This window comes from Nipponia nippon, unplaced genomic scaffold (assembly GCF_047370975.1).
Source record: "Nipponia nippon isolate SJK-2023a ecotype South Korea unplaced genomic scaffold, ASM4737097v1 scaffold_1, whole genome shotgun sequence".
Lineage (NCBI taxonomy): Eukaryota > Metazoa > Chordata > Aves > Pelecaniformes > Threskiornithidae > Nipponia > Nipponia nippon.
The window spans coordinates 57050328-57077940 of NW_028262290.1; the positions used below are offsets into that span (position 1 = coordinate 57050328).

The following is a 27613-nucleotide window of genomic DNA, read 5'->3' on the forward strand; positions in this document are numbered from 1 at the left end:
TCTGTGCATATTGTTGTGAAGAACACATGCACACTTGTGTGAAAAAGCAGACTTTTGGAAAACCTGACAACCAAATTCGTTTTTTTTTTTTCTCTTCTGCCCTTTTTCTCCAACCACAACTTAGAAAATCCTAATAAAAATGCCGACTGATGTAAATTCCATGAGTACATAATTAAATTTGACAAACTAATCAAGCTATAGAACTCTAATCCTACATGTGTGCTTTTATAGGTTCAATGAGTGAATTTAAGGAAAGTCTTTATTTATAGAATTAGATGTTCTCACTTGTTCTTTCATTGCATTTATTTTAATTTCCAGTGTTGCCACCATGCAAGGTATATCCAGACAGTGCCAGTTAAGTGGAGCAGGCAGATAAGGTACTGTATAAAGCTTTGTCTAGCAAGTCCAGGCACTACATGCACAGGGGATAACATATAGGCCTGGCTACATCCATTGAAAAATTGTACATCACTATGTAATAAAGTCTGCACATGTGAACATGTTAAAATAATGTTTGAACTCCAGCCACATGGCTAAATGAAAATGATATCTCTTTGGTAGAAAGAAATGCATGTACAACTTAAAGATGGATCACACATGGCAAGCAGCACCTTGTGCTGTTGCCAAGCCCCACTCCCTGAGGCACAGAGAGGGCCCCAGGGAGGAGGCTGCAGCTTCCCACTTCCCTGCTTGCATGTCTCGCTGCACAGGGTAACCTCCAACAGCTGGCCTCTGTCCCCAAGACCTTCCAGCATGTAGGGATGGCCAGAGTGCAACAAACTCATCACTCATCATAGGCCGCATGAGAGCTGACCAAGGAAGGTTTCCATGGCCCATGAACACCTCTGTGAGGGAAGATGTCCCAGCCAGGAAAGGTAAATAATTTCAGCTCAGCTTCCCTGCAGCAGCTAAGCCAGATGTGCTGCCATTTTGCCTTGACAAAGACGCTGTCCCATTTTATGTGTCATAGTCCTTTGAATATTGGCATGAGCAACTAAATCTGTGGTAAGGCCATTTCCAGAATATACAGCTTCCTTGGATGTTGAACGCTCTTCCCTGGTTTTCAGTCATGGCTCATATTCCAAACTGAGTTACAGAAATAATTCATGTTAGAGTGCATCCTAGCAATATCAAGGATGACAACATCAGCCTTACCCATGTCTGCCCTTAAGCATTTTTATGTTCATCTGGCATCAATTACACATTCCATATTCAGAAGTGAAAAATATGACACTAATGTGCACACGAATAATGAAGCAAAGCCATTGGGACTTATGGAGTGGAGTGCCTTGAAAGCATGCAGTATCAGAGATTAAATATGTATGTGTATTTTCTTTATTATAAAGAGATTTCACTCTAAAGGAGTTCTTAGTATTTGGGGTAACCTCCTATTAATCCAACTCAGACCACCTAGAAGAGTTCTCTCCTGAAGAAAGAGTTGGATTTTTTTTTGTTTTCATCCTCTCAGCATCCTACAGAAACAGTATGATTTTTCCCTAGAAGAGACTGTAGCCTGTTGAATAATTGACAAGTAGCCATTTGCTCAGTTCAGGCTCTTTTGGCAAAAACTGTATGTAAAATTAGAAGGAAAACTTGATGACTGAAGTGAGCAGGCATGACCAAGAATGAACCATCTGTTGCCACTGTTAGCTAAGGCTGAGGAAGGCAAAATTTGCAATCTGCAGAGCTTACCTGTAGCTTCTTCTTCCTCTGTTTCATTGTCTTCATCATCATCATCTTCCTTGTCCTCATCTTGCTTTTCTTCTTCTTTTCCTTTTTCGACCCTCCCTTTCCCTCCCTCCCCCTCTGGCTCTTCCATTCTTTTCTCACCAGCCTCTTCCAGCATTTTATCCTCTTCCTTTTCTCTGCTGGCTGTTAAATTCATCATAGTTATGTCAGGCAGGCTTCCATCTTGGTGCACCAGTCTGTTGGTAAATAGTAGCATGTCAGCAAACTGAGCAGTAATGGCATCGTAGTCTTTTTCAAGATGTATAATTAGAAAAAATAAACCGTTCATGGAAAATGCCTTAGAAGTGGAAAAGTTAATGATTCTGGTACTTTCTCCAAACACACACTGCAAATTGAGTTGGAATGTATTAGTAACTACTTCTCACTCAGATACTAATGGTTAGTTAGTAATGAGTGGTACTGACACTTAAACTTGACATTTTCCCCACTGGAGAAAATGGTCAGAGTTTAAGATGTAGAAGCATGAAATGACACTGTTTAAGAGGAAACATTTCATGACTTCATAGGGGACTTACTCATTTTGGTGGTTTGGTATTTTTTTCTTGAGGCTGCTCAAAGTAATTGGAACAGGAAGAAAAAGGGAGATGAGAACAGAGGGGTTACAGAAGAAGGTCATCGACAAATACGTCATGCTACATCACAAGTCATAAAGCATTCTCCTACTCCATCTCCAGAAGCCTTCTGATGCCAAGAGCATGCCATCATGACATTCACAGGGTGCTTCTAGAAAGAAACGTGGAATTGCAGCACAGATGGAAAGGGGGCAACCTATTTACACCAGTGCTAAACATGGTCAATGCTGTACCATGCTGTCAGTAATGCAGCTGAATCATCACAAGTATCTGATTACTGTAAATGCATTTCCACCTTCTTCCAATTGAAAGATGAAGCTGGGAAGCCAAGGAATTTGCAAGTTTTCTTCCAGCTATAGGTTTGGGAACAAATGAAAGCAAAAATTCCATGGCTGTGGCTTCACTATAGTTTATCATATCTATCTTTGATAGTGCCATTCATTCTCTCTCTCTTTTCTACATCTCACAGAGATTTTTCTTAGATTTCTAACTGTCTCATACCAAATCTATTAGTAATTTTCAGACTACCAAAACTGGGATACAACTGATTTAACACGGAAATGGTATTTCTCTATTGCCATGGTGCCAATTTTTCTGAGATTTATTCAGTATATATCTTATCTTTACTGAGAAAAGAGACATTCTTTTATGGCTTGAGATATTTTCTTTTTTTCTGCCCAGCTGTGCCGTTGGGACTCACCTCCCATATTTGCAGAAAACCCACTTTTCCTAATTCCCTGATCTTATGTGCTATGCCGAGCACAGCGCTTACTGCCATGAATACAGCTTCTTGCAATAAAGTCTCCCTGTGGCAAGTGCATATCTATGTGATCAGGTCACTAAATGTTTAGTTATGCTATTGAAATTACTACACTCAGCATACTTTTGAGCACCTGTTAGACTGTTCCTGGACTAATGCAAGTAACTTTAATATGCTACAGTACCATCTCAGGGATTTATTTTTCATTATGTGAAATTCTGGCATATTACCATTTAGACAGGAAATTCTGCCAATTTTAAGTATGATTTTTACAGTTCAAGAAACTAAAAATCAAGATTTAACCATCTGATCATTAAAAAATAAGAGCATATGCTAAGCAGTTAATGAGAAAGTCAAACAAGTAGAATTATTTTTCAAATATTTGGGAGTTGCAGTTTCTTCAAGATGGAAACTTTGGTGGCTCAAATGAGGGAAGAACTACAGAAATTTGACTTAACAATTCTGAAGTAGAAACACCATAGCAATTACCAAAAAGCAGAACAAGTGGTTTAAAAGTAGAAGTTTAACAAGACAGTCAAGCACTAAATAATCTCACTGAACAAATACATTCATGACAATGATTACTAAAATCCCTCATCATGGATTGGGTGATGAACCTGAGTGTCCAATAATCTGAAAATCTTTTATACTCAACAATATACTCAGTACCTTTGGCTACTGAAAATAGGGCTTTTTGTCCAATATACTTTATTTTCATATTTAAGATAGTGTATATACTAAAAGGATATTCAAATATCTATAAAATGACTAAACAATAATATTCCCTAAAATGACATAATCTAATTTTGCATACCTACCTAAAACTGTAATAAAGTACCAACAGGAGGGTCATGTGTAAAGAAGAGAGAATGAATTTTCAGTTCAGTTCAAACGTTATGGAGATCCCTGGTTACTATAAATCATCAGAGCCCATTTAAAAGGCAATGCCCCATGAAATGGAAGTATCCATACAATCAGACAGGTTTTGCACAGGTGCAATTGCATTGATTTTAATGAGATATCTCCCCAACTGACTTTTATAATGCAAAAATCTACATTCACACTGGTGTAAATCAGGGACTTAATGACTTACCTCAGTGTAAACTGGACAGAAACACAGTAACCCTATAGGATTTTGTATGAGAGGACTCATCTTTCTCTTATTCATATAACTCCCATTCATATCCAGGAGACCCAGAAGGTGATGGGGTTATAAAGATGGGTACATGCATATATATACACCTGACAAAGCCTCAGTATGAGCTTAGTTTTCAGTATGTCAGCGCTTAGTTCTATTGACATCAGTAGGCTTGAGCATGGGACTGTGTGCTCAGGAGAGCCGAGGCTAGATAAAAACCCCTGCCCACTATTCAGAAAGTTAGTCTACTTGGAATCTTTCTTCCCAGACTCATTTTTTGCTAGGGTTGTTGCTCCTCTTTTTTAAATTTTTTTTTTCCACTACAAGATCACATGATATCATGAAGCAGACAACACTGAAGTATTAGGATATAAAAACTGTGCTAGTTTAGAATATCTAAGGCAAGCTACCTGTACAGGCTTCACAGCTAATTAGATGTAACTTCAGGTTGGAAACCACATACTGGTGGGAAATGATGCAAAATAACACAAAGGTATTGTGTCTGACACTTAGCAAGAGAAATAACTAAATAATAATGCAGACAACAAGCCTTGAAGGTACAGCCACTAATGGTTTTAACTGAGAGCATTTCTTACCCTCAAATTCATTAAATAGGGTATCACTAATAAGTATACTAGTATATCTAGTTTTATGCATCAAAGTAATTTCAGAGGCACTAAAATCAGGCACACGCCCCAGGTCCGTGCTGGACTAGTACTTTCATCTATTTGTAATTTGCTAGAGCAGAAGATTGATTAATAACAACTTACTGGATGCATTACAAAGCATCTTTTGCCTTTGATAATTTTTTGTAATCAATTTATGAATTGCTTGAAACTTTCTGTCCCAAAACAATTTCCCAAGTATCTGTCATGCACAGCTTTAATAGCATAAAGCTTTCTGCTCTGCAGAACATTAGTGACCCATCTCCTGATTATTCGGCAGGCAAGATTCAAACCAAGCACACAGTGCCATACCTCTATTGGCAGGACCCTGAGTGCTTTCCCTGCCCTTGCAGGGGGTTTTGCTGCCTGCATCCAAGGCCAGCTGGCTGGTATGTGTTGGGGTGTGTGCAAGCCAGGAAGCCTCAGGGCAGGGGATCCCTCTCCTTCCCTTGGGAGCTGCTTTCCTGCTGAGGCCCTTGCCTCTACATTGTGGCTGCATCGCAGCTGTGCCTGCGCCTGCTCCCATGCCTCCCTCACCCTAAGCCTGACACACAGACTGACTCCCTGCCTTTCCCTCCAATCTGGCTCATCTCTATGGACTTGCTGGGATCTCCCCAGACTGTGGCTGACCCTTGTTACCATCTCTGGACCTGATCGTCACCCTCAATTGCTGGTTCCTGTTCCTGACTCCCCACGGGAGAGAGCCCAGCCTTGCCTCCTGGCCATGCCCCTCAGCTCCTGGCTTTCCTGCCCTCACTGAGCTGCCTGCCCTCGCTCCTCTCTGGCACACAGGCTTCCTACAGACCAGGATTCCAGCTCTTTTAAGAACTTTTAAGAATGCTGACCTAAACTATATGATGACATTTGAAGAAGGAGCGTGAACATGACTCATAAATTAACTTCTTGTTAGAGTAGGTAGTCACAAATATCTAAACAAGGGATTTTCTTGGCTTTTCTGTTTATACTCGGTAGTGATAACCAACTCAGAAGTCCTGTTCTTGAAGCTGATTAAACAAAACCCCACATTTACTCCAGTCAAATATCTTGAAAGAAATCTACTTTGTGGAACTGTTTTCAAGATCAGTTTGGATACTGCAGCACCCAACTCAGCCTATGAATTAGCATCCTTTGCATGCATTGGTTTCAGTGTACTGCATGTTCCATCTCTGTCGCTGAATCGGGAAATGTCAGTCTGTACAAACTTATAATACCTACTGCACATTTAATTGTCCTGGCCCTCAAATTCGCTTTCTTAGGTGCTTGTGAGGAAGACCAGGATGTGTGTCTGTGTGTATGTGTGTATGTGTGCACATGCAAGCATGCATCTTTCCATGCACAAACAAAGGGTAGATAAACGAGCCTCCTCAACCAAGTCTGTTGTCTGCAGCCAATTACAAATAGCACCAATTGTTCCTGTATTGAGGGATGGGCAAAGTTTAAGAGAAGAATTCCCGGCTGGGAGATGAACTCACAACATATACATATGCAGGAGAGATGTATTAACTGCTTCACCAGCTTTAGGAGACTACAATATCTGAACAATATTCTCTCCCTACTTACTCCACAGTACTGTGCAGCAAGAACATACTTTGTTTTAAGGCAATTAAGAAGTAACAAAAAAAGTTAAGGTATATTTGTTTTAAAGGAAAGGAAGAAATGAAGTACCCACCTATTAATTATTAGATAAACACGGCCATTGACTTTGGCATGGCTAAGAGGTGGGAGATGAAAGCACAAGAATGCATGAGATGAAAATGGGAAATAGAGAAAGAGAAAAGGAAACCATTAAATAGGAACAAATGCACTTTCCTGTCTACCAAGAGAGACACATTGTCATAACAAAGCACAATCTGAAAACTTAACATACACCATGCAGTGAAAAGTCTAGGAAGCTTATAAATGCAATACTTTGATGTTTAGACCATATGCAACTTCAGTTAGAACTGCAGGTTCTTTTCATAGACCCCAAAATGTGAGAACAGCCTCTACTGCTTTAGCTCAAGTAAGCCACAGAATATTCTGCATATTTTTAAAAATAGCTACTTTGCTTCTTTTTTTATTTAAAGGTGAGTATAATGGAGCATTATACCATAGAAATTATCTGCCTCACAGCCTTTATCTCTGCCATAGTGTAATTCATGGGGCAGCAAGGAAATGGGCTTGGGAAGTCCTAATCGGAGGGTTTTTCCTCTCTCTTGCAGATGTAAAATTGACCTTTATAAATAGTGAGAGGTGCCTCACTTTGCCAGTTCCAGTGTGCCAGTTTCTGTCCCCTCTATTTGCAGCTGGGAGAGCCTTACTCTTGAACTCACTCTGCAACTTTGCTCATGTGAAGCAGCATCTTAATACATGAACAGTCTCAGCAATTTTAACAGGACTCTTCAGTTAGACACAAACATAATACCATAATCATAAATAGTAGTTCAGGGACAGACGGAGGAACTGGAGCTGCTTTCCCTATTACTGTCATGACTAGCTCTCACCTGCTGTGGTTGTTTGAACAAGTTTGCTATTAAAAGGATTGAGTTCTGTCTGCTTACTCAAAATTAAGGTTTAGTTTCTTTATTTAAAATCTTTTGTTTGTTGCAAAAGAAGCAGCATAAAAGCAGTTTTGAAAGGCAAACTAACTGTTGAGTGAATGCTAGTGTTTTCAAAGAAAAAGGGAAAGTGAAGTTTTAGTGGCTTTGTAAGAAAATTTCACATATACATATGAGTCTTTAATCTGTGTTTTAATTGTACATGCAACTTATTTCTATTGTTAGTATTACTGTTAAGCAGGAGCTGGTTGTTGTGCTAGTTCTTATCGAGCTTTGCATATCATCAATACAAATGTCAGCTGAGCTGTCATCCTGAAGCTCTGAACTATAAAGTCAGCTGATGCTCAGTACTCATTTATTGCATCAAGAGGGAAGAAAACAGTTGGATCTTCATATGTGAGGCATTGTTTATGGTAATACAAACCAGAAAAAGTGTTCTGATTTGGGTATTAGACACACTTGTGAAATTTTCTGAGGAGGAACAACGTACACGATAACTGTGATTTTGAAATACTGCAAAATGGCAAATGTAGCACATACACCACAATTAAGAGTTAAAAATATCTAGCTACTTATCTGACAGCTTAATACAATCTAGTACCCATTTAGATTTAAAAAAACAGCAATATAGTAGCAAGGCAAAAAAGCTAACGATACCACATGATCCTCTTCACCTGCCACTTCAGTAAAAAGCCTGGTGTGACAACAAATGTCTGCTTTCAGCACCCTATCTCAAGGCTACTTACTCCTGGCAAAAATGTCACTGACTACCAATAAAATCTACATCCTACAATCTTTTCTGATACTAGTCTTTAATTTTTTTTGCTTTCAACAGGACACTGAAAACATTTTGTGTCTTTAGTTTCAGTGGTTCCATCCTCCAAGAATGATGTGACTTTAGTCACAGTGATTCCCTTCATGCCAGCATTTGGAGAGCTGTAGCTCATATTTTGGTATCTCTCATGTGTAACAGAAAGATTTCCAAGCAGTGGTTTCACAAGCAGAGAGTGCTGTACCATGAACCCACCTAAATCCTGGGAATGCCACAGGTTGTCTTTTCCATTTTGTGCCTACTGGATCACACTAGGAGCAAGGTGGAAGCTGTTTCTATGTTACTCAGCAAAAGTGCAAAGTTTTTGGCCTACAAAAGAGCTTGCGCAGTTACTGCAAACTGTAGTGCATTCCCCCAAATGCCTCAGCCCAGGAACAACCCCTGTTTCAGCTCAGACACCTATCTGGGCTCTGGTTTTGGGGCTTGGTTGCCCACTTCAGAGATGTCAACATGCACCCGCTGCTGCACAAAGAGTCTGCTACGGGCAAAGAAAGTTTGCTCACAGGCCATTTCAAAGGGCCCTTGAATCTACCATCAGATTTAGCAATTCAAGAAAAGCAAAAGGAAAAAGTATTATGCAGTCATTTAAAAAGGTAAGTTAATAAAAAATAATACAACATTTTTAGGAAATTTTATCAAGTTTGATTTGTTCTGGTTTTGGCAATTTATTTAAATATGGAAACCAGAAGCATTCTATAAAAGTAGAGCTTATTCACATGCACTGCTGATCGGGAACACAAACATACTTGTACCATACACTGTAAGTTGCTTCATATTCATTTGAATGCATGAAAAACATCTGAAATGCTTCTGTAAATGCTTGTGTACAACACACTGTGGTGTACGTGATGTTACAGCTAGTCCCCATTCACAGACATGCAGCTAAGTTACACTTATCATTGGACAGGTAAACACTCTAAAAATAGCGTCTAAATGAATTGGTTTCTTCAAAGAATTAGAGTAAATATTGCATAATATGAAACTATGTACTATGAAACCATTTCTCTCTCTTATACTCCTGGAGCAGGATTCTAGGCCAGATATGTTTTTATGAAGGAGAATATGAAAGAGTTAAACACTGGAAAAGTGAGGTCCCAGAATCATGAAAAAATGCTAATGAACTTCTTGATGAGATTGCTGAATGTCTGAAAGAGCTAGCATAGCTAAGGGTCAGTACTTTAAAGGGTGACCACAGGTCTGGGATTTTTCCATTTCTGAAGTTCAACTTTACAAAAAGGCCTAATTGTCCAATGCAAATGCAGTATTTGCCAAAGATCCCAATCTTCATTTGGGCCTTAAAATGGACATTGCAAAACAGAATTGACCCAAATTAAAAGCCGTATTTCCTATTATTGACAGGACTTACAAAAAGGCACACATAGCAATTAAGCATCTTACTCCCTTTAAAGGTCAAAGCCAATGAGATAAATACATAAATACAATTAGTACCTTTGAAAATGTACCCCAAAATGAAAAACTTCAGTGTTCTTTTTAAGCCAGGTAGTCATAGCAAAGGCAAATAACATCCAATGGAAAGTAAGCATTACAAGACAGTCAGAAACAGCTTTTTCATACAGATAACCAATAGCTTCATTTATTTTGTTTCTTTACCTGTAAATAGTGTTGTCCTGTTTGCTGGTTACAGCTTTTAAATCAGTGAGCTGGAGAAAACGGTCATGGAAATAGTGGAGGTGTAAGATACACGCCAGTAGGAAGGAGGTGGGGATAAAGATGCGTGTGAACAGCTCAGCCACAGAAAACCGTTTTAAGCCAAGGTCTGCTAGTCTGGAAAAAAAAGGTAAGCCACTAAGCCACCTTTTCACACCAAAATCTTTTACTTGCCAGTAAACATTATTACAAATCATTTGCAATAGGAAATAAGGGGCTGGTACTTGTTATGTGTTTTTAGTTTTTAAAATTCTTCTAAACCAGCAAGTTTTACAATGCAAATATCTTGCATTTGGACTGAGTAATGTAGAGAGATACTGTAAATGTACAGAGTTGAATGAACCAGCCCTGCCATCGATCTCTCCAACCAGATGACTTGGCTCTAATTGAAAGTCCTGCACTGGAGATCCACTCATATTGCATGTACTTTCTCATATAAGCGCCTGTTCAGAAATGCCCAACACATCATGAGGATGAAGAAACACAGCCCTCCTTATTAGCAGGAAGGCATGTCCACCTTCATCAGCTCCAGACATCCTGCAAATCTAGCCCTAATCTCTTCCCAGATCTTGCTCCTATGGTCAGAGGTAGAGAGGAGTATTGGCACTGTACTGGGAACAGGAGTGGTGCCCACGCCTTGGCAGCAGATGCAATATGACTCTTTAAGCCCCCCTCATGCCCTTGCTCATCTCTATTGTAACACCAAAAAACCTATGGCTTCAGAGCTGAGTCTGGGGATGGTCTCATGATGTTCTTCCCACACAAGAAGGAAGACTGCTCTCAGAGCATTCCACCACACTGAACTCAAAAGTCCAAAGAAAAAATAAAATTAATCTAAAACACTTACTTGTTTTCATCCAGGCCTGTCATGTTTTTCCACAATCCAGGGAACGACTCAAACTGGTATGTATAGATGAAGATAAGTACCAACATTGTGTAAACAACCACTGACATCCAAAAGTATTTTAAAATCCTTCTCCACCATTCATAGTGCACCTGAAAATCACACACTAAAGATGTTGAAACAAGCTGAAGGCAAAGATACTGACAAAAATACTGACAACACTGCACTGGCAAACAAAGACTAAGAAAAGTATTTTTCCTAGCTGGACTGAAGTAAGCAATGCTTACCCAACAGCAGCCACAGTTCTTTGAGACACAGTTTTTACTCTTGATGCACATGCCCCCAAGTACAGACTTCTGTGTAAAAATGTCTGTTGGGACATGACCAGAGACACAAAGGCCAGGGACAGCTTCAGTCACTCAGTTTCATCACCATTAGGGGATAAAAGTCCAGGAGGAGAGGGACTCCATGCTCACTGGGGTGTGGAAGCTGTGTGGACCAGCTGCCACAAAAACTGGTGGCTATGTAGGATGTGCACAGGCCCAGAATTTTCCCACACAGAGTCCCAGCACAGAGGTGTGTATTGTATGCATCTAATTTATGTGCGTTTTGCCTGTCGCTATAATCAAAAGCCAAAGGAGAATTAGTTTTAAGCCCTTCAAATGGTCTTATTATGTTGTATCTAACCAAAGAATAAACATGCTGTTTATGAATTCTGTTTAGAGCTAGTTTATTACCAAGTTAAAGGTATGAACCATTGTATTCAAGGAAAAAATTTAGTTAACACAGTTCTTACTTACCTGATAGAGGGCCACACAGAAGAGGAACAGTACCATATAGATGATTTTGTACATGACAATTCTACCCTCAAAGCTGACAAAGAAGAACATGCCCCCACAGACGTAAATCCAGTACTTGATGAACATAGCCATCACCAGCTTCCCCAGGACTTTCATAATATCCTGTTCATCCTCATCATCCTCTTCCTCCTCCTCCTCCTGCTTTTCTTCCTCCTGTTCTTCTGCTACTTCTCCCTCTTGCAACTCCTCTTCTGCAAATACAGAGTCTCATTTGGCCTCTGTCTGTTTTGGGGACTTTTAGTAAGAATTGAAATGGGTGGAAAGTAAAATCTCTGCATACAACACAGAAACTTAAAACACAATATTCACAAGAGACTGTATTTCTGAGTCATACATGCCTCCAGAGTAGGGGAAAGAGTTTTAACTTCATATGAGGTTCAACCTGCTCCTGGAGCCATATAGTGCATAGCTATACATCCTTACCAGACACCCGTCTTCACTTTGTCTGAAATGCAGGCAGCTGTAGCAGAAAATTAGAGCCTAAGGGTTGTATAATGGATAACAGTCAAAACACTTTCCATGGCAATACCTATACTCCCCGGCAAGAAACCTTTTAAACTGGAAAACAAAGAAACCACCAGCACCACCAGAAACCTCTCATCTTGAGTTTTAAACTTTAAACTCTCATCTTGAGTTTGAACCTCTCATCTTGAGTTTTGTCCTTTAGAGAATATTGTGGTTACCTCCAAAAACCACAAGCAATAGAAAACTTTAACATAAACTCAAACAAGTGCAAAAAATATAAATGCTGCACTAACACTGCTGGTTTTCAAAGAAACTACCACTTCTCCAGCTTCTTATGCTGTACCTGAGCCATTGCAGAAAAGACAAGCCACTTTTGCCCTATGAAGAGGTCAGGATTCCCCAGTTATTAACCTTGTGAAGCTTGTGGAGGGCGGAGTAACTGTCCCCCGAATAGCAAGTACACATAAGCAAGTATCCAGATAACAGGGCTTCTCAACCTCACAGCACATAGCTGTAATGTTTTTCTTCACATTGAGAACAATATCGAGACTTCACCATCACAAGGCTCACCCACTCCTTTTGTCCTGCTCATCATCCCTCTCCTCAGACTCTTTCCTTGCTCTTGCCTTGCAAATCCTTGCAGTGTCCAGCTCTGACACTGATCAAATGTTTTACTTAGACAAATATTGTAATTAATCAAAAAGGAAGCTTCATCACTGCTTCCCAGGCTGGCTTTCTACCATTTCAATGAGTTGAACTTGTTCAGATCAGCATCCAGAGAGACAGAAAAGGGCAAGCAAGGTTTGGGGGAACATGTGCCCAGTAGCAAAAGAGAGAACAGGCCACGAAGCTGTTAGATGAGCTGAAACTGTAGCAGTAAACTTTGCTCTGAGGTATGCTTCTGATAGCATGAGCCCCTGCACTGAAAAATATACATGTTTATTTTCCCATTGAACTTAGGAGTTTAACTTCTGGTTTTGTGCAAGTGTTTATGTACAAACACAACTTCCAAGGTATTTAGCAACTGACTTTTCCTACGTAAACTCTTCTTCTCCTGTGGTTAAACTCCTAAGGAAATTAATCTGCTGGTTTGAGTCTGGGACACAGGAGTAAACTGATTATTTGAAAATTCCATGACATTTCTCAAATCAGTTATTTCAATTACCTTCCAGTAAAGAGAATTCTCATTTTATTTGAATTTCTGAAGTTTAAAGGTGTTTTATTTTTATATCCCAAGAGAGAGTTGCACATAGATTTTGTAGTATCTTTCTTAGCTAATAAGAGGCATCTTGCTAATTGCTTTCAGCATTACAGAAATGCAGTAACTGGAACTTCTATCACGACTGATGGGCTAATTGGAGGTGGCTTTACCTTTTTCTTCATTTTCTTCACTTCCAACTTTGACCTCAGATAAAGTAGCTTCTTTTAGCTGAAGTGCTTTCTGTTCAGTGAGGTGTTGCCTAAGCAGTAGCCAGAAAGTAATTGTGAATAGAATCTGCAAACAAAAATAAAAAAAAAAAACCAACAGACTATTTATATATCCTATATCCTGCTAATACAAACATACGCTTTCATAAATTTTGCATGCCTTTGTTTTCTCTGTCCATCAGAAAACAGTAACGATGGCATCAGTGTCAAAGTGCATCTTTGTGGAAGTTATTTAGGAAATGTTCTGTATTGAAAACAACTTTATTTCATTTGCACTTTTCCATTGGGTAATTCGATCCGCATCTTTTCTTAAAGGTATTTACCTATACTGTTCTATTCTCCCCCATTCTATTCAGTTTTTAACTCTTGTCTTATAAGTTTAAGGATCTTCTCATTATATATTGATTGGTATAACTTCCATCTGTCCATTTTTGTTCATTTTTTCCTTTTTGCATGTAAGAAGCACAGGCAAGTGAGTGTGTTGTGATTATTAGGGTTTGGTATATATCCTAAGTCTTTTGATTTTGGAGGTTTGGTACTTCAGGTGCTTAAACATAATTAATTTAAAAATAAAAACATTCTTTGTATGTCTTTAAGTTACAAAAGACACAGCTGAATATGCCTTGCATTTGGAGCAGTTACAAGATTTAAGATGGCTCTTAATTCTTTGAAGAGCTTTAAGAGACGATAATTCCATAGCAGCAGCATACCTTAGAAATAAATAAATCTCTTTAATGAAGACTGCATTTCTGTGTTTTGCAAAAAGCTAAATTCAACAGCTTGCAATACTGATAGATGGCCAGAATTCAGAAAACAGCATGATGCCTATTCATCACACACTTGATTTTATGTTTACATTCTTCAAAGTTTCCATTGATTTCAGCGGTGCAGAACAAGGGTTATATCGCTACTTTATAAGCTAGAAGTGAAAAATAGGAAACACGTAAGAGCCAAGTATTTTGCGTACAATAGAATGACAAGGCCAGTAATACAATGGAAAGAACCCTCCTGTTTTTCAGCTAACGTGCAGGTACTACGTGGGGGAAGGAGAGGTCCCAGGCTAGTGATAGCTGTTTTCAGTGACTCTGTGGCTAACACTGAGCTGCAGCAGAAGACTGTCAGCCTGTGTGAATTGTCACAGGTTCTCCAGATTCCTCCTGGAGCTCTGGCTCTTGCAACACAAACCATTGATATTGTAAAACACAGATTCATTCTGCGGTGATTAGCTCCGTCTCCCCGTTGCGTTTACTCCTTGTTCTCTTTGGCATTTCCAGAGCCAGAGCTGGCTCTAAGAAAAGTCTTAAACTGTTGCAGATTAAAGAAATGCTTTTAGTCCACCTTTTACAGTATCCATTTTATTTCCTTTTCAGATCAGGAAACACACACATAGCATGCAGAAAATTATGCAGAAAGAATTACAGTACATTTCTTTCTATTTTCCTCTCTTTGCAGAATACAGTATCCAATCTTTATTTAAATTCAACCTTTATTCAAAGAGCTTTAAACTATGAATAATGGGGATGGACAGGGTTACTAGCAGCCTTGAGTGAGAGTGATGGACAGGGCTGACAAGCAAAGGGCACCTGGGGTGATGTGAATGAAAGGAAACACATAATCAGCAAAACAGGGCTTATGTGGGGTCACCTCAAGCATTTGTATTTAAGCAAGGAAATGCCTTCAAGGCACCATTACAGGGAAACCTTCCAGATTCTTTCTGGGAAACCAACGTCAGGTGCCTCTCTGAAGTACCTGTACACTAATGCATGCAGCATGGGCAATAAACACAAGGAATCAGAGACCTCTGTGCAGGGCTACGACCTCAGTCCCTGGGAAGGTGAGGGAGTGGGACACTGGAACAGGTTGCCTAGAGAAGCTGTGGATGCCCCCTCATTGGAAGTGTCCAAGGTCAGGTTGGATGGGGCTCTGAGCAACCAGATCTAGTGAAAGATGTCCCTGCCTATGGCAGGGGGGTTGGACTAGATGATCTTTAAAAGCCCCTTCTGACTCAAACCATTCTATGATCCTGTGATTCTAAGGTGATGGAGCAGCTAATCCTGGAAACCACTTCCAGGCACATGAAGGACAAGAAAATCATCAGGAATAGTCAACATGGATTCACCAAGGGGAAGTCATGCTTGACCAACCTGGTAAACTTCTATGATGAAATGACTGGCTTGGTAGATGAGGGGAGAGCAGTGGATATTGTCTGTCTAGGCTTCAGGAAGGTTTTTGACACTGTGTCCCACAAGATCCTCATAGACAAGCTGCTGAAGTATGGGCTGGATGAGCAGACAGTGAGGTGGACTGAAAATGGGCTCAACAGCTGAGCTCAGAGGGTGGTGATCAGTGGTATAAAGTCTAGCTGGAGGTCAGTGACTAGCAATGTACCCCAGGGGTCAATACTGGATCCAGTCCAGTTCAACATCATTAATGATCTGGATGATGGGGCAGAGTGTACCCTCAGCAAGTTTGTTGATAATGCAAAACTGGGAGGAGTGGCTGATACACCACCATGGTTGTGCTGCCATCCAGAGTGACCTTGACAGGCTGGAGAAACAGGCTGACAGGAACATCATGGAGTTCAACAAGGGGAAGTGCAAAGTCCTGCACCTGGGGAGGAACAACTAGTTCATGCACCATTACATGTTGGGGGCCGACCAGCTGGAGAGTAGTTTGGCAGAAAAGCCCTGCAGGTCCTGGTGAACACCAAGTTGAACATGAGCCAGCAATGTGCCCTTACGACAAAGAAAGCCTATGGTATCCTGGGATGCATTAGGCGGATTGTTGCCAGCAGGTCAAGGGAGGTGACACTTTCCCTCTATTCAGCACTGGTGAGGCCACAATTCGAGTCCTGTGTTCCATTCTGGTGCCCCAGTACAAGAGAGAAATGGATGTACTGGAGAGAGTCCAGTTGAATGGCCACGAAGATGAAGGGACTGCAGCATTTCTCCTATAGGGAAAGGCTGAGAGAGCTGGGACTGTTCAGCCTGGAGAAGAGAAAGGTCAGAGGGAATCTTATCCAATGTCTATAAATACCTGAAGGGAGGGTGGAAAGAGGATGGAGCCAGGCTCTTTTCAGTGGTGCCCAGTGATGGAGCAAGAGGCAATGGGCACAAACTGAAACACAGGAGGTTCCCTCTGAACATCAGGAAACACTTTTTTACTGTGAGGGTGACTGAGCAGTGGCACAGGTTGCCCAGGGAGGTTGTGGAGTCTTCATTCTTGGGGATATTCAAAAGCCATCTGGGCATGGTCCTGGGCAATCAGCTCTAGATGGCCCTGCTTGAGTAGGGGAGTTGGCCCATATGACCTCCAGAAGTCTCTTTCAACCTCGACCATTCTGTGATTCTGTGAAATTTACAGAGTGCATTATATTCAGCCTAAAAAAACCCACTAGACCTCTTCTATTAGTTGTATGTGTGTGGCCAAATCATCATATATACACAACAGTTTCCTTTCTTGACACCAGCTAGTTTTAGATAAGATATTTGATGGTATAGCTAATAAGAACCAATGTCAAAGGGGCTGACGTATTAAGACAGTTAAAACTCCTTAGAGATTTACAAAGTCATGGAGAGAAACTGTAGAACTTCTCTTGCAGAACTCCTTGAGCTTTAGCTCTCTTACTAAAGTAGTCCTACCTTTACCCGAGAAATAATACAGCACTCACTAATTTTCAAATGCATTAAAGACCCAGAAATGGTTGTCCAAAGGGCGCTGCCAACAAGGAAAATCACTTACAGAATCACCTTAAATGGTAATTAGCATTCACAAGGGAAGTGATTCACTTAGCACAAGGGGAGCAGTGCCAACTAGATGCACGCTCTGAGACGCCCCTCTTGGGTGCTCTAGGAAACAACTTCCTATTTACGCTCATTCCCTTCCCCAGAAGCAAACCTGCCAAACAAAATGCATTTTGTAGCACCTTCAAGACATCAAAGAAAAAAATCTATCACGCACTGAGGTCAACAAACTCTCTTGTTTCTGACCCGAAATGAATTCCAACTCATGCTGCTTCAGGTGTAAGGATAAAGAATTAAAGCTCAGTCACAGCTACATACTGCTTCTTGTGCCAAATCATAAGCGAGTGAGTAGTATTGGTAATTGCAGTGACACCACAGTTCCAGTTGCCATCAAATTCAGAGACAGACCTGACATCCCATGGATATTAATCTAACAAATCAAATCACATCTAGTTTTGTATCCAGTTTATAAAACCAAACAAGTGAGTAATTTCCATCCACTAAGAATTTTCTACAGAATTATCATGAAAATCTACAAAGATGTCTGAAATATTTGTTTTGGTATTAACTTAACAAGCAAGAAGCAGTTTTCTGAAGACTATTTTTAATGACTTATCCTTTATTGTAGAACTGGTACTGAACACGGTTATACTGAATACTGAGGATTCACTATTAAAGAAATGCCAAGAGATCCACATTTTTTTATCACAATATATTTTGTGGTTTCATAAATAAATCTCAGCTGTTTGTAACACCTACCTTTGATGCCAACTCCCCAGGTTCCTTTCTTTCTAAAAAACCAGATACTTGAGGAAGCTCATCATTCTTGAGCTCAATACTCCATATATACTGCAATGTTAGCAGTAAATTTCCATAGAAAACCATGAATGGTGAACTGATCATGGCGTATTTCCTTCGGTCCCGAATCATCCACAATGTGCAAGACCATATCAGTAACACAAAAGTCAGCCAGCTGTGATACGTGATACTCCACGCCTTGTGGAAGGAGGAAAGAGAGGAAAAAATGTTCACAGATACATTCAGGAACATTGATGCATATTGCCAGTTACACTTAACTTATGCTTCTTAACACACATTTTCATTGTCATGAGACTCTCACCCATATTAGTCAGCTACTAGGCCAGCTAGAACAAACCCCTTGGAGAACGTGCAGAAAGTGGATTCTTAAGAAGTCCACAGCTGAGGGTGAACCCTGCTTTGTGCATTAATTGCATCTTGGTAAGGTTTGTAAGCAGATTCATTGCTTCTCGTTACACCAAAAAGAGGTGGAAAGTACAAACTTCTGGGCACATAAGATCTTCTTGCAAAACTAGCAGCAGAGAATTCAGAGTAGGAATAGCAAAACATATTCAATAGCTACTACATTCAAGGCCTTTGCAGACTTACAAAACTATGCTAACTCCATACTGTTCTAGCTTTTCTGGAATCAATTTAAAATGGAAAGCTACAGTATGCACATACTGCACACATCTAACCTGAAAAACATTTAGTCCACACTAACCACGTTAGATTACCTGAAATACTCACAACTACAGAATGTTTTCTATAGCTTGCAGAAATCGGTTACTGAAAACTGCTCTATTAAACACATGGGGAAAAGGATTGGGGGTTTAAGTGTTTTTTATTAACATTATGTTATTGATTTAGGACCAAATTCTGTTATATATATGCTGGTATAACTGTGGAATAACTGTCAATAAAACACTTCAGATTCCTTTACAATTTAAATAGAAAAGTATGAAACATTAAGAATATTGCAATCAGTTTAGCTCAGCCCCCTCGGAAATGATGTCTTTTAAGAGTATGTGAACAACACTAATATGCTACTTCTCTGTGCCCATATAAGAAATAACTTCCACTGAGCTATCTTTGGCTATGCTGTAAGTGGAACTTGCATCAGGTCATACCACAAATTAATAAAAGAATTTGAGTCATATAAAATAGGGATATATCACTAAGAAAAAAGCTAGTAGTGTCTCAATATTAAACTACAAGAAAGCTGTTCCAATATATCTTCTCCTTTGATTCTGAGAGATATGACCTTAGAAATGAATTAAAAAGGAAATGCAGATCATGTGAAGCATGTGAGTTTAAAAAATAGGAAAAAGAGGCATTGTGTCAATATGAAAACAACTACTTGCTAATGTCTCAGCATGCACCAAGCGAGATCCAGATTCTGCACAAGGAGTCTGCTTTATTTAGTTGAGAAACTTCTCCTGTTGAAGGACAGCAAATAAAGTTTGAAACTTTATGCAAACAAGAAGCAGCCAAGCTAATTTGTTTTACCATTTTTAATGCAAAATTGGGCCAAGAAGCTTTATGGTTAATTTTATCACAGTTGAAACCTTTCCAAAACAGTAAAACCAAAGCTTGGATTGGGAATATAGAGAGAGACCTAACCATTATGCTGAAAACTTGCTACAGTGCAGCTCAAGGTATTTGCATCAAGTGGGCTTAAAAGCAAGCAACAACATGAGAAAGACAAATAAGGGCAGTAAATAAAACAATAGCAAAATCTCGCTTGGCACAAAGTCTTTTCCTTGAGATCTTTCTGTGTCAATATAGGAAATCAGACTTTATAGATCTTTTCTTCTCAGAGAGTAACTGGACGCATGCTTCAACCTGAAATAGGATCTATATTTTTAAAATTTACTATATCACTATGAAATGCTTTAATTTTGTAGGCAAATTTCTGAGTGGAGCAAAAGCACAGCAAGCCTGCTTATGCAGAAGCTTTGGAATCAATAGAAAACTGAGCCCCAGTGGTCTTATAACATTCAACAGACAACAAAACCCAGGGCTCCCAGTCCTGGAAATGTGATGCTTTACCCAGAACCCCGTGTGTTGCCCTATTTATAGGTCTATAACAGGCCTAGGAATTATGCATTAATAACCTAAAATGTACCCAAAATGATGCAGACACCATATTGATATTTTCTAACCCTGATGCAAACACTTACTGAAAACCAACTGATGAGATTACTTTCAGGAAAACATTGAGAAGACACATTTATTTGTAAAATTAACAGCATTATTGTTTTTGTTGCCAGTACTTACCATCATAGCTATCAGAGCACAAATGTAACTTTGTTTCATGATAAATTGGAACACAGAGACCAGGGCATGTAATTTAACATTTTCTTTTTCCTCCTGAGCAACTTCCTCTTCCTCTTCCTCCTCCTCCTCCTCTTCCTTTTCTAAGTAGAAAAAGAAATTCTGATTTGCAATTCATGCTGGTCTAAAAGTAGTATATGCACTCTCTCCTGGAATGGTTTCACTCGTAATCACTCTGACGGCTACTTGTACAGCAATCAGCAAGCTCAAGATGGGAACCAAAGAAAAATTACATTTAGGCACAGTAAAGCAATGCACTGTGTTGGTAGGCAAAGTATTTTATACAGTGTATGCCTACAGCCCAGTTTACAAAATTGCCGTGTGGTCAGCTATCATTGTAAGGTGACAGCAATTATTTAACTTTAACAGGCCAAAGAGCTTACCAAGATGAAAATAAAAGCTAGAGGCAGTGAACGGAGACACAGAATAAGAAAAAATATGGACCTAAGGGTAATCCCCAGGCAATTCACTACCTGACACGTTATCCGAAGGCTCCCATTTGTACTGTGGTGTTGAGTACATGTCTGCTTTGGCCGGACCATTTTCTAATGGCAGTGTGGGGTGGATGGTGTGATAGTCGGTAGGGTTCCCGTTCACTGTTACTAGCAGCACCTGCCAGGACAACAGAGAAAGGCATTGCATTTAGGGTGGCTCTTATGAAAATGAGAGTCCTACTTCTGTGCTTCGCTAGTGTTGGATTGCCAATGTTAAAGGAGCTTAACACATAACTGCAGTTACTTCTTTCCAAAGAAATTGATATGTTATAGTCATGTTGCATGCAAAAGTAGCACATAGCAGCTTCCAAAATTAATTGTTGTTAGCTTTTTATGCAATATCGATAGAATTACAAATTTGTTCAGTGAAGTTCTTTAGCAAACAGTAAAATACTGCTGCGTCTTTGAACTTCTATAAGTATTTCCATTAGAAGATCTCAAGTTTTTTTTTTTTTTCCAAATTCCCAGAATGTTACACTGCATTAGGTAACACTTCAATTTACACACAAGCAGTCTGAAAAGGAATAAAAGTGTAGATACACAAGAAAAAGCAATTCAGTTACTGCAGTCAGCTGAGCCATGGTAAATGACTGTTTGCATGCTCTTGGCCTATCCTACCTATGAAATGAAATGGAAAGAAAAAACAGTGTAAAGGTGGACTAAGTTAACACATCCACAGCTGGGGAAGGCTAAGGTTGACCGCACGGCTCAGAGCACAAACGGTAACTCAGTGAGCCCATCTTCAGACATCCTGCCTTTCCCAGGTTAAATTGGCTTTTTACAGCCAAGCTAGGAAAGTATTATTATATCTCCTGTGTTTAAATTAAAGCTGTAACCAAAAATTCATCCTCCTTCTTAGGCAAACTAATATGTCGAGATATTCAGACTTTAATTCACATCTAATTATTTCCAGTAGTTATGAAAATAATGATTATAAATTGCTTTCAATTTAAAATTATTACTGTGAGATCTACATTTGCTACCATTAGTAAAACCAGTTGTGGTAATTATTGTTATTGATGCCACATTTATGCCACTTTGCAGTACTAATTCAACATTCTTTTTCATTGTTTTATTTTTTTTTAATTAAATTTCAGCTCTTGTGCTTGTTTGGATTAGGGCTCCAGCAACCACAATCATAAATCTCTCTCGTATTGGCAGAAATTTGCATGCAATGGGTTACTGATGGTAGTACATACTGAGGACTGATTTCTGATTAGGCTGTGAGATAGGAGCATATTTTGCCTCTTGAAACCATGCACAGGCAAGTGTGGACTGTTTCAGAATAGTATCTGGGTTATGTTCAGTTATATTCAGCAGCTACACCAAGCACAGGCTGTGGAGCACATTTAGGTTTGGTTATAGCCACTCCCAAAGTTCATCTGCATTTCCGTTCTTCCGTGCATGCTGAACAGAGAGGATGTTTCTGCTTCCAGAGTCTGCTAGGGTCTATAGCAGTCAAGATAAATGGATCATTTGCTGTCTGTTCAAACAAAGACTTGGATTTTCTGTAATCTGCAAATTGAACTCATATGTGTTGTCAGTCATGCTTTAAGGACCGCAGCATTTCAACACAAATGCAAGAAAAAAACACAGCAAAGAAGCTAAATCAAGTTTAAAGATGGCTTGCATTAGAAAGCATATTTTGATATCTTATTTAACCCAATGAAACAGCAAAGATCATTTGCCAGTTGGTACTACTACAAGCAGTTTAATTTCAAATGATCAATTTTAGGGCTAATCGGTGGTTTTACAGTGCAATTATTAAGGAAGCAAAAGACAATTATATTTAGGATAATCAAGGTTATAGGGCGAATGGCAGGCTAACCAAAATAAAGAAGTGTTAAAAATGTTATCTAAGCTTTTATCTGTACATATCAGTGTAAAAAAAATTACAAAGACTAGTAGTATACTAACATCCGATGGCTTGTATTCATCTTGGGTCATTGACAGAAGCTGCAAAAAGCAATGCAAGGACAAATTATTAAAGAAGCATGGCTCAAGCATTAATAAGTCTAACTTTTTGAATACATGCATGCATATTTGCTGACTTTTGCAGATTTGCACTAACAAATTCTTAAAAAGCCAGCAGAATTGTACACTATGATCCATAAAGTGATATTTAGTGTGCCATAGCATTGACATAACATTACTGTATGTTCCTGTGAATTCTAGACCAAAACTGAGAATGTTGCATTGAAATTTTAGATACTAGGTCAAAGAATTAATCAGTATGGCATTATACTGATTAACTGCTTTCTAATGTCTTTCTAATGATCCAATGCTTAAAAACTAAGTTTTTAAATGATCATTAGAATGACTGTAATTATAAAAATACTTCCAATGAAATGTTTATACTAATATAAAATGGGATACTTCATTCATTTGCCAGCTCATTTACCATTACTATTATTATGGCAGAGTTCTTGGGGCTTGAGTATATGTGCCTTAAGAGTGTTTGTATATCCCAAATTTGACTCTAACTCATCAAATGAAATTTTGCACTGCAGCTGGTGAGGACTGATGGTAGAAGCTGGACCTTTCCAGGAGCTTTTACACCAACTGCCTTACCTGCCCTGCTATAAATATCCAACAAGGGCACCAATATGCTTGGAGGAAGATAAACTGGCAGTCCCCCCTTAGCAAGGACAGTGCAGTCATTAGTTACAAGGCAGATCAGATCTTTACATCAGGATTTAGCTCCCTGACAGACCTTCTAGCTGTTTTGCACAAACATAACGGCCTCATGCCAAAAGGCTGTCCCTAAACTTCTTAAATGTGGAAGCCAAAAACACAGAGCATGCTCTTCTTTTACTTCCTTACCCTGGTTCTTGTTTTGTTTTATTAATTTTCACAAAATATATTCCTACTTTGCCACACAGCCTTGATATTATATCTGATTTATATAATCACACGTGAAGATCTTCTTACTTTTAACCTATATAATGCTGCTTCCCTTAATTTCAAAGTAACTGAGATAAAGTTGACTGATTGAAATAGATTTAATGCAGAGACCCTTCCCCCTCCAGCCTTACTTTTCTCTCATCAGTTGTATAGTGGCTTGCATACCACAGACTGCGTCTTCTTTCCGCTGTCATTGGAACTGGGCTGCAGGCTATTTCTTTGTCATCTTCCCTGCTAACAGATTTCTCTTCGTCAGGCATCTGCTAAACAATACAAATGACAAGACTAGTTATAGCTCTGTAAATAACAATTTTACCAGAGGAATTTAAATTTTCTCCTAATTGATGTGCCCTCTCCAAAGTATGTCTTTGAAACATCTTTTAGTGTCTAATGCACTCGATCTATGACAGAAGACTTTTATTGAGATGACATTTTCAGAAATGATGGCAGAGCTTTTCCATAACTGCTACTCTGTCAATGCCAAGATGTTTCCTGATAGTTACAAGACACCAGAATTACACAGACCTCCACATCTTACCTTGCTACATAGTCATACCGTAAGCCAGTATACGGGTGTTTAATTTTCAAGGTAGTGTATTGGAAGAAAATTCACACTTCTCACCTGCCTATAGATGTGAAAAGCCAATTCTGGTTTACTAAACAACTGAAGAACTAAAAAGATCAAAACCTTTTGCGCGTACCTATCTACCATTAAAGGCTAACCTAACTCACCAGTCCATGCCTCAGTATGTAACAAAGTAGTCAGTGGTGGTCATACATCTAGGCTCATCTAGTCTAGCTTCTGAGACAAGCCATAAAAACACCTGCATGCGCTCATGCTCGTATGTAGGACAAGATGACTGGAAAAAGCCAATACAGGTTTACCAAGGGTAATCTGGTTGCTATTTATGCTGAAACTGGCTTAGTGGATGAAGAGAGTGCTGTGGATGTCAGCTACCTTGATTTTAGCAACGTGTTTGACACAGTGTCTCACAACATCTTTGCTGACAAGCTGGTAAGATACGGGCTTGACAGATGGACCACAAGATGGGTGGAGAACTGGCTAGACTGTCTTACTCAAAGTGGGTAAATGGCTCAAAGTCAAAATGGTGGTTGGTAATGAGTGGAGTTCCTCAGGGACTGACAGTAGGTCTGCTACTATTCAGTATCTTCAAAAATACCTGGATGGAATGCACCCACATAAAGGTTGTGGTTGACGCTGAAGTAGGAGGTGAGGTAGATGGGCCAGAAGGAAGAGCCACCATACAGAGATAGGCTAGAGATGGCCCAACAAAAAAGGTACAGGGTTTACAAAGATGAATATAAATGCCTGCATCTGGAATAAACCCACATAACAGTAAAGGCTGTGGACCAACTGTGTGGGGAGCAGCTCTGTGGAATAGGCCCAGGGGGTCCTGGTGCACAGCAAGCTGAACATCAGCCAGCAGTGAACTCTGGCAGCAATGAAGGCAAACACGTCCTGGGCTGCATCAGCAAGAGTACTGCCAGCAGATCAAGGGATGTGATTATTCCACTGTACCTGGCAAGTGTCAGGCCATGCCTGCAATTCAGTTCTGGCATCCCCCAGTTCAAGAGAGACATAGAAAATCTGGCGAGGGTCCACCAGAAAATTGCCAAGATGATTAGAGGGTTGGAGAAGCTGAAGGACGCAGGAATTGGTTTTTTTTCAGCCTTCTGATACCTAAATTGTAGTTTTAGAGAAGACAGAAGTACTCTTCTCACAGTGAGGCGCGGTTATAGGACAAGAGGCTAAGGGCATAATTTGCTTCAGGGAAATGCCTTCTGGATATTAAAAAAAAAAATATTTCACCATGAGAACAATTAATCAATCACGGGCATTGGCTGCCTTTGTTGGAAACATCCAAGACTTGGCCCTGGACAACCTAATCTGAGGCCTTGCTCTCACAAGAAGTTGGATCAGGTGGTCTCCAGAGGTCCCTTCCAGCCTGGACTGTTCTGTGACTCCGTGATTGTCTATGATCCACATGCTCCGTTTCTTCATCTGTGACAGGAACTATTACCACTAAATTGCAGAGGATTGCTAATGCAGTGGTCTTAACTCCATCTTAATTCCATGGCCCAGCAGGGGTATGAGGCCTCTCAAATAGACTGAACATGGATGTTATTATAGCACAGTGACAAGTGGGAGGCCTGGGTATGTGTATATAAACCATGCTAGGTTACAGCTCCTCTTTGGGCTCCTCCAGACCTCTTCCTGCACTGTCCCTCTTTCTCCTGCAATCTTCAGCTTCCCAGCTGAGCTGTCACAAAGCAGCAGAACCTTGCTGTTCATACTGGTGAGAGGAGGAACTTCAACCATGTGGTGCTAAAGGGAGGAAGGGGGTGCTCTGGAGCCAGCGGGCTGCATGTGAAAGCTGTGAGCATCTCCAGCACAGTGTTGCTCTGCAGGACTCACTGGCCCCAGGATACCATCAGAGAGAAGCTGCCACTACTGAAGTTACTCTGTCCTCTGCCTTTGCCCAATTTCTCATTTTGAACCTCAGACCTTGACCCTACTTTTTATTTTCATTACTATTTGCCCTCTCCAATTCCTTAGTTTTCTGGTTTCTCCTCTCCTCCCAAGACTTCATGTGGGTTTTAGATTTTTGGCTACGATGGAAATAATAAGTATTCAAAATTTCAGAGGAAGGTATGAAAGAACATAAAGTGTATATTATGGAATAATAATAGCAGTGGCTATTCCACTCTGCCATCCATTAATTCCTGGATGTTTATCTCCAAACTAGTAGGAATCATAGAATCATAGAATACCAGGTTGGAAGGGACCTCAAGGATCATCTGGTCCAACCTTTCTAGGCAAGAATTTGCACAGTCTAGATGAGATGGCCCAGCACCATGTCCAGATGAGTCTTAAACGTGTTCAGCGTAGGGGAGTCAACCACTTCCCTGGGGAGATTACTCCAATGATTGACTGTTCTCATTGTGAAACATTTACCTCTCGTGTCCCACTGGAATCTCCCTGGGAGTAACTTGTACCCGTTACCCCTTGTCCTCACCATGTGACTCCTTGTAAAAAGGGAGTCTCCATCTTCTTTGTAGCTCCCCTTTAAGTACTGGTACATGGTGATGAGATCACCTCTAAGCCTCCTTTTCTCAAGGCTGAACAAGCCCAGTTCTCTCAGCCTATCCTCATACGGCAGGCTTCCCAGACCCTTGATCATCTTGGTGGCCCTTCTCTGGACCCCCTCCAGCCTGTCCACATCTTTTTTGTATAACGGGGACCAGAACTGTACACAGTATTCCAGGTGTGGCCTGACAAGCGCTGAGTAGAGAGGGATAATGACTTCTTTATCTCTGCTGGTCATGCCCTTTTTGATGCAACCCAGCATCCTATTGGCCTTCTTGGCCGCAGCAGCACACTGCTTGCTCATATTGAGCTTCCTGTCCACGGAGACCCCCAGGTCCCTTTCCACAGAGCTGCTCTCTAGCCATGTGGAACCCAGTCTGAGCTGCATTCCTGGATTATGTTTTCCCAGGTGCAAGACCTTATGGTGAGGACTGAAAGGTAGACTTACCTATGCTTCGAAATACTGCTGTAAAAAAACTCTTTTCCTATGTGAAAAAGTGCTGTAGTACTAAATATACACACGTGATTCTAATAAGAAATTAAAAGTGCTCGAGTAGGGTTCTACATTGCTCTTGGAACTTACCAAAGCTCAACCAACTTTGAATCACCAAATTCAAAGAATTACCAAAACTCTACTTCCTCTCTTCACAATCTCCGCTGCTATTGGTTGTTTAGAGTATTAAGCCAAATCCTCATTTGTATAGCTGTAA

General features: G+C 40.1%; 1 protein-coding gene across 4 annotated transcripts in view; it reads right to left on the bottom strand.

Annotated features, from left to right (window-relative positions):
* PIEZO2 (piezo type mechanosensitive ion channel component 2) overlaps positions 1-27613 on the bottom strand; it is a 483849-nt gene that overhangs the window by 75130 nt on the left and 381106 nt on the right. For 3 of the 4 annotated variants that reach the window (XM_087756833.1, XM_087756825.1, XM_087756854.1), the window contains 10 exons: positions 23926-24057; positions 22808-22846; positions 20870-21008; positions 20340-20479; positions 18021-18257; positions 13462-13585; positions 11566-11816; positions 10769-10917; positions 9865-10038; positions 1693-1925 (listed from right to left, as the gene is read on the bottom strand). In XM_087756833.1, the coding sequence (XP_087612959.1) occupies positions 1693-1925; positions 9865-10038; positions 10769-10917; positions 11566-11816; positions 13462-13585; positions 18021-18257; positions 20340-20479; positions 20870-21008; positions 22808-22846; positions 23926-24057 (1618 nt within the window). Of the gene's footprint in view, positions 1-1692; positions 1926-2264; positions 2298-6553; positions 6596-9864; positions 10039-10768; positions 10918-11565; positions 11817-13461; positions 13586-18020; positions 18258-20339; positions 20480-20869; positions 21009-22807; positions 22847-23925; positions 24058-27613 lie in introns of all 4 variants that reach the window. The other variant, XM_087756843.1, reaches the window with a different exon arrangement.